This window comes from Heterodontus francisci, chromosome 10 (assembly GCF_036365525.1).
Source record: "Heterodontus francisci isolate sHetFra1 chromosome 10, sHetFra1.hap1, whole genome shotgun sequence".
Taxonomy (NCBI): Eukaryota; Metazoa; Chordata; class Chondrichthyes; order Heterodontiformes; family Heterodontidae; genus Heterodontus; species Heterodontus francisci.
In genome coordinates, this window is record NC_090380.1 from 60,817,648 (window position 1) to 60,831,496 (window position 13,849).

At 41.1% G+C, this 13,849-nt stretch overlaps 1 protein-coding gene across 1 annotated transcript in view; it reads left to right on the forward strand.

Moving 5' to 3' along the window:
* Positions 1 to 13,849, forward strand: part of nsun3 (NOP2/Sun RNA methyltransferase 3) — a 70,310-nt gene that overhangs the window by 27,514 nt on the left and 28,947 nt on the right. Inside the window, exon 4 of the mRNA XM_068040604.1 lies at positions 7,792 to 7,946. Coding sequence (XP_067896705.1) covers positions 7,792 to 7,946 — 155 coding nt within the window. The remainder of the gene's footprint in view (positions 1 to 7,791; positions 7,947 to 13,849) is intronic.

A 13,849-nucleotide genomic window follows, 5' to 3' on the forward strand; every position in this document is an offset into this window, starting at 1 on the left:
CACCACCCTCTGTCTTCTTTCAGCTCGCCAATTTCTGATCCAAAGCTCTAAATCACCTTCAACCCCATACTTCCGTATTTTCTGCAATAGCCTACCATGGGGAACCTTATCAAACGCCTTACTGAAATCCATATACACCACATCCACTGCTTTACCCTCATCCACCTGTTTGGTCACCTTCTCGAAAAACTCAATAAGGTTTGTGAGGCACGACCTACCCGTCACAAAACCGTGCTGACTATCGCTAATGAATTTATTCTTTTCAAGATGATTATACATCCTGTCTCTTATAACCTTTTCCAACATTTTACCCACAACCGAAGTAAGGCTCACAGGTCTATAATTACCAGGGCTGTCTCTATACCCCTTCTTGAACAAGGGGACAACATTTGCTATCCTCCAGTCTTCCGGCACTATTCCTGTCGACAATGACGACATAAAGATCAAGGACAAAGGCTCTGCAATCTCCTCCCTAGCTTCCCAGAGAATCCTAGGATAAATCCCATCTGGCCCAGGGGACGTATCTATTTTCACACTTTCCAAAATTGATAACACCTCCTCCTTGTGAACCTCAATCCCATCTAGCCTAGTAGCCTGAATCTCAGTATTCTCCTCGACAACATTTTCTTTCTCTACTGTAAATACTGACGCAAAATATTCATTTAACACTTCCCCTATCTCCTCTGATTCCACACACAACTTCCCACTACTATCCTTGATTGGCCCTAATCTAACTCTAGTCATTCTTTTATTCCTGATATACCTATAGAAAGCCTTAGGGTTTTCCTTGATCCTATCCGCCACTGACTTCTCGTGTCCTCTCCTTGCTCTTCTAAGCTCTCCCTTTAGATCCTTCCTGGCTAGCTTGTAACTCTCAAGCGCCCTAACTGAGCCTTCACGTCTCATCCTAACATAAGCCTTCTTCTTCCTCTTGACAAGCGCTTCAACTTCTTTAGTAAATCACGGCTCCCTCGCTCAACAACTTCCTCCCTGCCTGACAGGTACATACTTATCAAGGACACGCAGTAGCTGCTCTTTGAATAAGCTCCACATTTCGATTGTTCCCATCCCCTGCAGTTTCCTTCCCCATCCTACGCATCCTAAATCTTGCCTAATCGCATCATAATTTCCTTTCCCCCAGCTATAATTCTTGCCCTGCGGAATATACCTGTCCCTGCCCATCGCTAAGGTAAACCTAACCGAATTGTGATCACTATCACCAAAGTGCTCACCTACATCTAAATCTAACACCTGGCCGGGTTCATTACCCAGTACCAAATCCAATGTGGCATCGCCCCTGGTTGGCCTGTCTACATACTGTGTCAGAAAACCCTCCTGCACACACTGGACAAAAACTGACCTATCTAAAGTACTCGAACTATAGTATTTCCATTCGATATTTGGAAAGTTAAAGTCCCCCATAACAACTACCCTGTTACTCTCGCCCCTGTCGAGAATCATCTTCGCTATCCTTTCCTCTACATCGCTGGAACTATTTGGAGGTCTATAAAAGACTCCCAACAGGGTGACCTCACCTCTCCTGTTTCTAACCTCGGCCCATACTACCTCAGTAGACGAGTCCTCAAACGTCCTTTCTGTCGCTGTAATACTCTCCATGATTAACAATGCCACACCCCCCCCCCTCTTTTACCATCTTCTCTGTTCTTACTGAAACATCTAAATCCCGGAACCTGCAGCATCCATTCCTGCCCCTGCTCTACCCATGTCTCCGAAACGGCCACTGCATCGAGATCCCAGGTACCAACCCATGCTGCAAGCTCACCCACCTTATTGTGGATGCTCCTGGCGTTGAAGTAGACACACTTTAAACCAGGTTCTTGCTTGCCAGTGCCCTCTTGCGTCCTTGTAACCTTATCCCTGACCTCACTACTTTCAACATCCTGTACACTGGAACTACAATTTAGGTTCCCATCCCCCTGCTGAATTAGTTTAAACCCCCCCGAAGAGCACTAGCAAATCTTCCCCCCAGGATATTGGTACCCTTCTGGTTCAGGTGAAGACCATCCTGTTTGTAGAGGTTTGAAGAACTAGTGCGCTGTTAAATATCTCAGATAGTAAGATCAGCGGTACAGACTATGTATGTCTGATGTATGAATCCTTATGTACATTTTCATACAAATGTGTAAATATTTTCATTAAATGCTCCTGGCAACTGCTTTAGATTATGTCTTATTTATACTATGGATTCTGTACAACTTATGTAGTTACTGATAATGTCAATAAATACTTTATAATACAACCTTTCTATACACGAATATGCTAATAAAAATCATTGGTATAAAGTAGACTATTTTGCTTGCATATTTGAATGGAAAATAGAATTACAGAATGGTTACAGCACAAATGAGGCCATTCGGCCTGTTGATTCCATGCTGGCTCGCTACAAGAGCAGTTTAGCTAGTCCCACTCCCCCACCCTGTCCCCTCGCCCTGCAACTTTTTTCCCTCCAAGTGTTTATCCAATTCCCTTTTGTAAACCACAATTGAATCTGCTTCCACCACCCTCTCAAGCAGTGCATTCCAGATCCTAACCACTCGCTGCATTAAAAAGCTTTTCCTCATGTCACCTTTGGTTATTTTGCCATTCGCTTTAAATTGGTGAACTCTGGTTCTCAACCCTTCTGCCAATGGGAACAATTTATCTCTATCAACTCTGTCTAGATCCCTCATGATTTTGAACACCTCTTATCAAATCTCCTCTCAACCTTCTCTAAGGAGTGCTTTCCTTGATCTTTGCTCGAACCTTTTAAATGCGGTAGAATTATTTTTTTCATTTGAAAGGAATAATTTCCCATAGTGTCCATGCCCTTGGCCATGTGAGTCGCATGGAAGAAGGCAGGATCCCCAAAGACACATCATACAGTGAGCTCGCCACTGGTATCAGACCCACCAGCCGACATGTCTCCGCTTTCAAGACGTCTGCAAACGCGACATGAAGTCCTGTGACGTTGATCACAAGTCGTGGGAGTCAGTTGCCAGCGTTCGCCAGAGCTGGCGGGCAGCCATAAAGGCGGGGCTAAAGTGTGGCGAGTCAAAGAGACTTAGCAGTTGGCAGGAAAAAAGACAGAAGCACAAGGGGAGAACCAACTCTGTAACACCCCCGACAAACAAATTTTTCTGCAGCACCTGTGGAAGAGCCTGTCACTCTAGAATTGGCCTTTATAGCCACTCCAGGCGCTGCTCCACACACCACTGACCACCTCCAGGCACTTACCCATTGTTTCTCGAGATAAGGAGGCCAAAGCAGAGTGTCTCAGATATTTTCTACTTGGGCAACTTGTTTCAGCTAGCATTTGCAAATTACAAAACAACTTAGACTGCATCATTAATTTCCTAATAGGTGTGACTGGCTCAAGTTTTCTCATGTAAGCAAATCCATATTTTTCGAGGTAGAATGCTTCACTGCGATGCTTTTGAACTTTCTAACCTATTTTAATATTTTCCTGTATTAGTAAAACATTGTTAGCTACAGACTAGCTTGCACTCAGAGTTAACCAGGTGAGAGGAGCTTTAAGAATTGAATAGTAAAATTTGTTTCACGAAGTGTAATATATTTAAACAGAATATTGCTACTTGATGATGTGCAGCATGTTTTTATGAAATTGAAATATATTTCGGTATTTGACCAGGCTTAGTGACAGTGATCTTATTTTTATTTAAAAATTTATTATTAAAAATATGTTATGGTTTTCTTTCCTAATAGTTGCAGCAGGAGCAAATAGAAGGTGCCATAGATTTCATTCTTTAAGAATTTTTGTTTTTCCTTGCAATTGTTTTCTTCTAGCACCTTTTGCCTTTATTTATTTCATATCATCTGTTCTACCCCAGAATGCTAATCCTCCTAGCATCCTGATGGGAATTGTTATATACTTAGGCAATAATCAGCTATTTCAATTACTGTATGTAGTTCTACATTACTATTATTCCCATCAACCTTTACAATTAAAGTGCTATAACTTGTACATTTATTATACAGCCTGACAATTATTTCCTCTTAATCCCAGCTTGATAGACTTGCTGTGATTATGTACCATAATTTATTCTCAGTCTTTAACCACATGCTGTTGCTATCAGTTTATGACAGCTACTCTCAGCAAAAAGGAAAGGAATCTAAAATCAAATGAAATGTGCTATAATGGAGAACTGTACAGTATATGTATAGTAAAATCTGATGGGTTCCATGGGATTGATGACAAGGCAATAATTTCATTTTAGAATTCAGGTGACTAACAAACTACTAGAACTTTGCAGTTGTGATTCATTGCATCAATCCAAGCCTTTGACATTTCGTAATTACTGCCAAGTGGCCAGTATTGTCCATTTACTTTAGAACAATAATTATTCACCTGATTTTTTAAAAAAAATTGGTTTCACCATCCCAGAAAAGCTATTTTAAGTCATTGTGTGAAGAAATAGGAATGTCTATTCAGCTGAGTTTAAACATTTCTCAAACTAATCTGTAATCTAAAGTTTTAATAAGAACATGAGAATATCGGTTAAGTACAAATAAAAAGGAAACTGTGAAGGGGAGGTCTTTTTTGAGAAAGTGTGTATATCAAGGCAGAGAAAAAAGCTCAGAGGTTCACAACACCCACAGAGAGGTTGAAAACACATTCTAAAAGACCATTACCTTCCTTGAACCTCATCTGAGACTGGAAGTGGGGTTTGAACCTGAGGGAAACCACATATTTTATATATATTGTATATATAGTTCTCCAAATAAGCAAGATCATATTTACTTCTGCTTTGAAACTGGGTTGCTGAGTTCTGGGCTGGAGTGGGCGGGAGAGTAAAAGGAGCTTCCTCTTCCTTATGAAAAATAAACTCCTTAAAAAAAGTGACAAAGATGGTGGAATAAAATTCAAGCCAATTTGAATATGATTGTTAATTTCAATGTAATTTTTTTTTTAATGCAGAACTGAGTAATGCCAGCATAGATATTTTCAAATATTTGAATCAAATGATTGCTGTAATTATGGGGGTGTTTTTAATAGCCTGAGGAACTGTTAGAAAGCTCATCATTAGAAGAAAGAAAGGCCATTTATATAATGGCCTTTCATGACCTTGGGATGTCCTAAGTACAAATACCCTGAGGCACAGTGCGGCTTTCGAGCAGAGAGATCCACCATTGACATGCTGTTCTCCCTTCACCAGCTATAGGAGAAATGCCGTGAACAACAGATGCCCCTCTACGTTGCTTTCATAGATCTCACCAAAGCCTTTGACCTAGTCAGCAGACATGGTCTCTTCAGACTACTAGCAAAGATCGGATATCCATCAAAGCTACGAAGTATCATCACCTCATTCCATGACAATATGAAAGGCACAATTCAGCATAGCTGAAACAGGGCTGTGCTCTTGCACCTACACTGTTTGGGATCTTCTTCTCACTGCTGCTCTCACATGCGTTCAAGTCTTCAGAAGAAGGAATTTTCCTCCACACAAGATCAGATGGCAGGTTGTTCGACCTTGCCCGTCTTAGAGCGAAGACCAAAGTACGGAAGTTCCTTAGCAGGGAACTCCTCTTTGCTGACAATGCTGCATTAACATCCCACACTGAAGAGTGTCTGCAGAGACTCATCGACAGGATTGTGGCTGCCTGCAACGAATTTGGCCTAACATCAGCCTCAAGAAAACGAACATCGTGGGACAGGACGTCAGAAATGCTCCATCCGTCAATATCGGCGACCACGCTCTGGAAGTGGTTCGAGAGTTCACCTACCTAGGCTCTCGATGCAGAAATCAACAAGCACATGGGAAAGGTATCCGCTGCTATGTCCAGACTGGCCAAGAGGGTGTGGGAAAATGGCGCGCTGACGCGGAATATAAAAGTCCGAGTGTTTCAAGCCTGTGTCCTCAATACCTTACTCTACGGCAGCGAGGCCTGGACAACGTATGTCAGCCAAGAGCGACATCTCAACTCATTCCATCCTCGCTGCCTCTGGAGAAGACTTGGCAGCAGGTGGCAGGACCGTATCTCCAACGCAGAAGTCCTCTAGGCGGCCAACATCCCCAGCATATACACCCTACTGAGCCAGCGGCGCTTGAGATGGCTTGGCCATGTGAGCAGCATGGAAGATGGCAGAATCCCCAAGGACGCATTGTGCAGCGAACTCGTCACTGGTATCAGACCCACCGGCTGTCCATGTCTCCGCTTTAAAGACGTCTGCAAACGCGACATGTCCTGTGACATTGATCACAAGTCATGGGAGTCAGTTGCCAGTGATCGCCAGAGCTGGCGGACAGCCATAAAGGCGGTGCTAAAGAGTGGCGAGTCGAAGAGACTTAGTAGTTGGCAGGAAAAAAGACAGAAGTGCACGGAGAGAGCCAACTGTGTAACAGCCCCGACAACCAATTTTATCTGCAGCGCCTGTGGAAGAGTCTGTCACAAATTACTGACCACCTCTGGAAGCTTACACATTGTCTCTCGAGACAAGGAGGCCAAAAAAGAAGGTTGTTAGACAGGTGAGAGATGATGGGGATAGCTCCCCCTTTTCCACCTCTCAACTGACTAAAGACAGCATGTTTTAAAATAAAAAAATGTTTTAACCCCTGAATGCCTTAATTGTCAAGAATGGACAAATGACAGTTTTTTTTTTGCAAGTTTTACAAAATAAATGTTTATTATTCAACACCTGAAATATACGCAACTACACCCACTCTCACACTCATACAGAAACACACACTCAAGAAGAGATAGAGATTATAAAGTAATTTGCATTTAGGTCTTATGAATTTTTAAGAGTTCTTTGTTGCACTTGCTTTACGCCAGGTTAGAGACCTGAAACAGTGCAGGCCTGTAATATTTTCCTTGTTCACTGAAGATAAAGACTTGGGGGGTTTAGGAGGATGAATGCACTGTTATAGATTTCTCTTGTTGTTGTATTCCAGTCAAGGTTCCATGTCAAAACCCTGGTACAACTTCTCAGGTGGATGAGTTCAAAGCCAACTCCAATCTCTGCCTTAAAGCTGGTGGTGTTCGGCAGGGTCCTTTCTCTTTGATGGCATAGAGGTTTCTCCCTCTCTGTCTTTTTTCTGCCCAGAATATACCTTTATTAAAACTCCTTATCAGAAACCTAGTTACTATCATGTGACCAGAGTTTCTCTTCCATTGAATTCATAAATAGTTTCTGATGGTTAGGCCATTGTCAGACAATGGAGTTCAGATGCCACACAATCACGTATCATCTTGATAAAGTAGATAAAGTAGAGCTTTTCACACCCATTCTCTGGAGTTCAAGCTTTGAATCAAAACGTCTGCCACAGTGTTGTTAACCCAATTGGTTGGAGAGATGCAGCCATTTCCATAGAAAGGGCCATTTACATCTTAATGACTTCTCAAAGATATATCCAGAAAGATCATTTGTATTTTCATGACTTCGCCAAGACTTGTCCAGACATGAAAATTAGCTCAAGGTTCTTGCAGATTCATGTGCATTGGCAGGAAAGAAAAAGTTACCTGATCTCTCAACTCCATTTTGCTTTACAGGAAAAGTGTCCATTTTGGGTTTATTTCGTAAGTTCATTTTGTAGTTCATAAGTTTGTATTGCGTGAGCATGACACTATACTTGTATTTTTTTTTCTATTTATGACCTTTCACTATTGTTTGTAGTAGAACAAGTTTTAGTAAGTAATTTTTCTAAAAGTCATGTTTTGTTTTCAGATTGCTGAAACAAATGTCTGGTGTACACTGGAATTTCCTCCTTGACTCACAAGGAGATGTTTGGTCACCTCTACAATTTCACATTTGTTCCCTTTTTTTTTTAAAAGGTAATTTTCTGTGCAATGAACATGACAGTTTGCGACACAAACGGTTGAAGCAAACACTTGACTCTTTTGTACCGGAGGACTTAAGGAACATAATTTCTTTGGCTGACCTGGATGGTCGGCACATTGGTCCACAGCAACCACAAATGTATGACAAGGTGAGACTGTATTCTGATCACGTTTTGAGAGACAGGTGCAAACACTGGCTTTAAGACAGTTGCTGTGCCTTGGTGACATAGCTCATTAAAACTTCAAAGTGGAGCCCTACAGAGCACTGAGACATAGGCTTAGACATATGGACCACACAGCTTTGAGTTGATGATTTTTGTTGTACTGATTTTGAGTAGAGACCAGGTGAAATAAGTTTTGAATAAGAATTATATAGTTTAAAAAATCTTTGCAATTATGTACTTTCACTAGCATGGATTCTAGTAAAATGGAAACCATAAAACAGATGCCATCAGATATGATTTCAGAATTATCGGGAGTAAACTTGAAGATTTCTTTATATCAATCTAGTAAACAACAGTCTGTATGGTTTCAGAAGAGGAAAATCCAACCTGGCAAACTCCTTGACTTCTTTGACAAAGTGACAACCCAAGTGGGCTGTGGAAATCCCTACAATCTGGCACATCTCGACTTCCACAAAAGCATTTGACAGTCACATACAAAAGGCTATTAGCTAAGCTCAAATCTGTGTGAGGAATCAGGTTAAATCTTAGGAATGGATAACAAGTTGACTGAAGAGTAGAAAACAGTGGGGACTTGTTAAAGGAGTTATGTTAGGGTGGAGTGCTCCAAGGCTCACTGATGGGACCATTATTATTTCTAATTTAATCAATAATTAGAATTCAGAAACTCAACGCTAACATTTCCTAGCAGAAAGGATAAATAGTGGTGTCCAGAGAACTTTAAAGTAGTAAGAAGGGAGGATGGATCTGGTGAAAATGATATAACTCTGAAGATGTAAGAGTTAGGGAATGAGAGTAAAGATCAGACCAAAGTATGGAACAAGGATAATGTAAATGGTCAGGGAACAAATATAGTTATAAAACACAAGCATAAAAAGACTGTTAAAATTAAATAAAAGGAACAACTACTAAGACAAATTAACTGATAGTACAAAAATGTACACAGCATTCAAAATAAGATGGGGGAACTGGAGGCAATAATCTAGTGAGGAACCAGATGCAGTAGGAATAACTGAAACATAGCTACATACAGAACAGGACTGGCAACTAAATTTTGCAGGTTATGATGTCAGAAAGGATAAGAAAGGAAGAAAGGGGTTGGGTGACTGCACTAAATAGAGATAACAATGCCAGTAGAAAAAAGGGGCATAACTAACAAAAGATTAGAAATAGGATCCATATGGATTGATGTAAAAGATAAGAAGGGATCGATCATGCTAATAGAGGTATACCACAGCCCACCTAGAAGTGGAAAAGAAGCAGATGAAGAAATAGGTAAGTAAATATGTGAAATTAATAAAGGGTATAAAATAGTAATCATGGGAGATTTTAACTCCCCCGCTCCCCCCCCCCCCCAAACTCTTAACAGTTATGCCATTTTCACCTGATTCCTTCATCCATCTTGTTAGTTTAAAGTCCTATGAACAGCCCTATTTATCCTTTCCGCTAGGAAATTGGCAAGAAGAGGCAACAAAAGGGGTACGGGGAAAGGAGTTTTTACAGTGTGTTCAAGACTCCTTTCTTAACCAGCATGTTAAAAAGCCCAAGAAGAGAGGTAGCACTGTTGGATATGGTAATGGGAAACTAAACAGAACAGAAAAGAGAAGCTGTACTGCGCTGTAATGTTCTATGTTCTAAGTGTAGGGAAACACTTGGGTAATAGCGATCACAACTTAATAAGGTTTAAGATAAAGATTGAGGACAAAGACTAAACTAACAAATTTTAAAAAGCTAATTTTAAGACGACGAGAGTGGAATGAGGGAAAATAAAGTGGAAAAATTTACTGACAAAGAAATAGAACAGCAGTGGGAAACACTTAAACAGGTGATCAATTGAGTCCAAGGGAATATATATCCCACTAAAAAGCAATAACAAATTAGCTAGTAATGACATACCATGAATGAACAAATAAAAGAACAAAATTGAAACTAAAAAAGGAAAGGGACATACTTTACATACATACACAACAAAGGAGAGAATGACAAAGGGGAGTATGCAAATGTTAGGATTGTCCAAAAAAATTAGGAAGGCAAAGAGAAACTACAATGTTAAATTATCAAGGAATATAAAAAGAAATAGTAAAGTATTCTACAGACATATAAATATCAAAAGAAAAACCAGTATAGGGACACACACAAATTCACAGGTAATAGCTAAATGGCAGAAACAACAAATAATTAAAAGTAAAAACAGAAAATGATGCATATATCAGCAGATCAGATCTGCAAAAATGACCCTGAGCTTCCAGTCACCTGTCATTTTAATTCTCCATCTTGCTCCCATATTGACCTCTCTGTCCTTGGCCTACTGCAGTGCTCTAGTGAAGCTCAATGCAAGCTTAAGGAACAGGACCTCATCTTTCAATTGGGCACTTTACAGCCTTCCAGACTCAACACTGAATTCAACAATTTTGCACTGTAATGTCTGCCCCCATTTTGTTTCATTTTTCTTTGCATGTTTTGGTCTTACTCTTGTTTTTCTCTTGGTTTTGCCTTTGGGTGGCAGCTGTCCATCATTCTGCCATTCACACCTCCTATAGACACATCTTTTAACTCTTTACTTGTCTCACTACCACTCCCCTTGTCGCTGCACCAACTCTTTTGTCGTTTAATCTCTTCTGTCTTCCACCCTATCACAGACTTTCTCTTTTGTTCTTTTTCCACCCTCCCCCATTCCACTTGTTTAAAACCTATTACATTTCTAACTTTCCCAGTTCTGAGGAAAGATCATCGGCCTGAAAGATTAACTCTGTTTTTCTCTCTCCATAGATGCTGGCAGATTGCTGAGTATTTACAGCATCTGCAGTATTTTGCTTTTGTGTTACTACAACAATTGATTACTTTGTTACTAGAGAAAGTAACATGATGGACATGACATAAGAAGAAGAGATCAAAGAAATTTAAGATGGGAGCAGTTTATTGGTAAACTAATCAAAATTAGTCAGTCTGGATAGATTGCATCTGCGCACATTAAAAGAAGTTGGGGAAGAGATAGCATACATACACATATATATTCAATAGAGAAGGGAATAGTGCTAGAGGACTGGCAGAAAGATAGTGTGATTCCTACATATAAAAAGGGAATTAGAACAAGCCCAAGGAACTATAGATCAATTACCTTAATGTCGATGGTAGGAAAGATAATGGCATCCTTCTTCAAAGATGTAATAGAAGAATATGCAGAAACTGAAAAAGTAATAGCACAGTCAGCATGGATTCTAAAGGAAAGGTGATGCTTGACCAATCTTCTTGAATTCTTTGAAGAAGTAACAGGGTAGATAAGGACAATTCAGTAGACAATATGTTTGGATTTTCAAAATGCCTTCAGTAAATTACTGCCTCATGACCAAGGTCAAAACATGTTGCATCAGGAGACAAGTAGCAGAATGGATTGAAAGCCGGCTGCAAAACAGAAAATAGTGGAGGTTAAAGAAAGTTACTCAGATTGGCAAATGATGTGAAGTCGTATCCTGGAACTACTGTTCACCATTTAAATGAACCATTTAGACTCGAGAGTCAAAAGTACAATTTCATAATTTGCGAATGAAATCAAGCAGGGGGATGTTAAAACAGAGGAGCACTGTGGCAAAATACAAGAAGGCATTAAGAAACTTGCAGAACGGGTGCATAATTGACAGATGAACTTCAATATAGGGATGTACGAGGTAATACGTTTTGATCAGAAGAATAAGGAAGCCGCATACTCCTTGGAAAATAAAAGTCTGAATTGTGTGGAGGAACAGAGGTATCTGGGGGTATAGATACAAGTCAGTAAAAGTAGCAACACAGGCTAATAAGGCCATAATAAAGTAAACAAAACACTGGGTTTCATTTCTAGAGGGATAGAATTGAAAAGCAGAAGTTATGTTAAACTTGTATAGAGGCTTAGTTCGACCATACTTGGAGTTCTGTGAACAGTTCTGGTCGCCATATGATAAAAAGGATATAGAGCCACTGGAAAATTTGCAAAGAAGATTTATTAGAATGATACCAGAATGGAGGAAAGATTGAACAGGCGGTGGCTATTTTCTCTAGAAAAGGGAGCACTGCAGGGTGACTTGATGGACGTCTTCCAAGATTATGAAAAGGTTTGCTAGGGTAGACCTAGAGAAGGGGCTAGATTTTGAGAGCCCGCTACTGATCCCGATGGTGAGCTCAAAAAATGGTGGCCCTCATGCCAAAGAACCGCTGCGATCTCAAGCGCGGCAGCTCAGCCAGGGTGGCCCGCCCCCTCTTTCTCTCCCCCCCCCCCCCCAAACATCTCATGGAGGGGGCGGGCTGTCCGTCCCAGCAATGGTGTCAGCTGCCTGTGTGCAGGCGCTGGTGCCATTTTTAAAGAGCAGCCAGCCCTGCTGCCCAATTTAAATTTTTAAAGACATACCACACAAAATTAAATAAATAAATTTCTAACACTCCTTTCCCACCTCCCAATAACAATTACAATAACTATTTGCTCTTCCCACCCCAAAACACTTACCTTTTAAATGTGACCTTCCCTCCTAAGACTGCACAAAGTTTGAAGTTCAACCCTTCCCACCATCCCCTACACCCATTATGTGTATTTGACCTCATTCCCTTCACCCACTGCGCTGAAAATCTTACCTCCTCCCCCCTTCCCACCAGTGTCACGCCGCCTTTCTCTAGTCGGGGAATTAAAAGTGCCGGAGTGCTGGCCGCCACGCCACAGCAAGCCCTCAAGATTGCAGCTAAGTCTATGTAAATTTCATTATTCATTAAATATTCATTATTTTATTAATTTGAATATTGTAATTGAGGGCCCCTAGCCAAGCGGCGGGGGCACCATCACGGAGCCTTGCCACTGCCGGGAGGATCGAGCTGGGCCCTCCCAGCGTCAAGGTCTGTGGTGGGCCTCTTCCAGACCCATCTTCAGGCCCCCACTACCACGGAGGCTGACGTCGAGGCCTTGGTAAAATCCAGCCCAAGGTGTTTCCATTTGCATGCAAGACCTGAACTAGGGGCCATAAATATAAGATAGTCAGTAATAAATTCAACAGGGAATTGGGGAGAAACTTCTTTGCCTGGAGGATAGCTCAAATGTGGAACTCACTACCACAGGGAGTAGTTGAGCTGAATGGCATACATGCACTCGGGGCAAGCTAGATAAGCACATGAGGACGAATGGAATAGAAGGATATGTTGAAAGAGCTGGATGAAGCATGCGGAGCATAAACACCAGCATGGATCTGTTGGGCTGAATGGCCTGTTTCTGTGCTCTATATGATACCAAATTAGGAGGGGCAATGAAATTGAAGGCAGAACCTCATAACTCACAGGATAAGTTGGACAAAATATAAATATGGACCGAAAGAAGACAGAATTTTTAATCAGACTCATTCAGTACCATACGTTAGAAGGAAAAATGGACAACATATAAATTTCATGAATGATATAGAAATAGCCAAGGATAAAATTGTAAGAGACCTAAGAATGTTCTTAGACATGGTGGGCAACATTTATTTTATTTTATTATTTAGAGATACAGCACTGAAACAGGCCCTTCGGCCCACCTAGTCTGTGCTGAACAACAACCACCCATTTATACTAATCCTACATTAATCCCATATCCCCTACCACATCTCCACCATTCTCCTACCACCTACCTACACTAGGAGCAATTTATAATGGCCAATTTACCTATCAACCTGCAAGTCTTTGGCTGTGGGAGGAAACCGGAGCACCCGGCGGAAACCCACACGGTCACAGGGAGAACTTGCAAACTCCGCACAGGCAGTACCCAGAACTGAACCCGGGTCGCTGGAGCTGTGAGGCTGTGGTGCTAACCACTGTGCCGCCTAACATGCACAGGCAATTTAAAAAAAGTTGAACTCCTGAGCTAAAACAGTCAAATA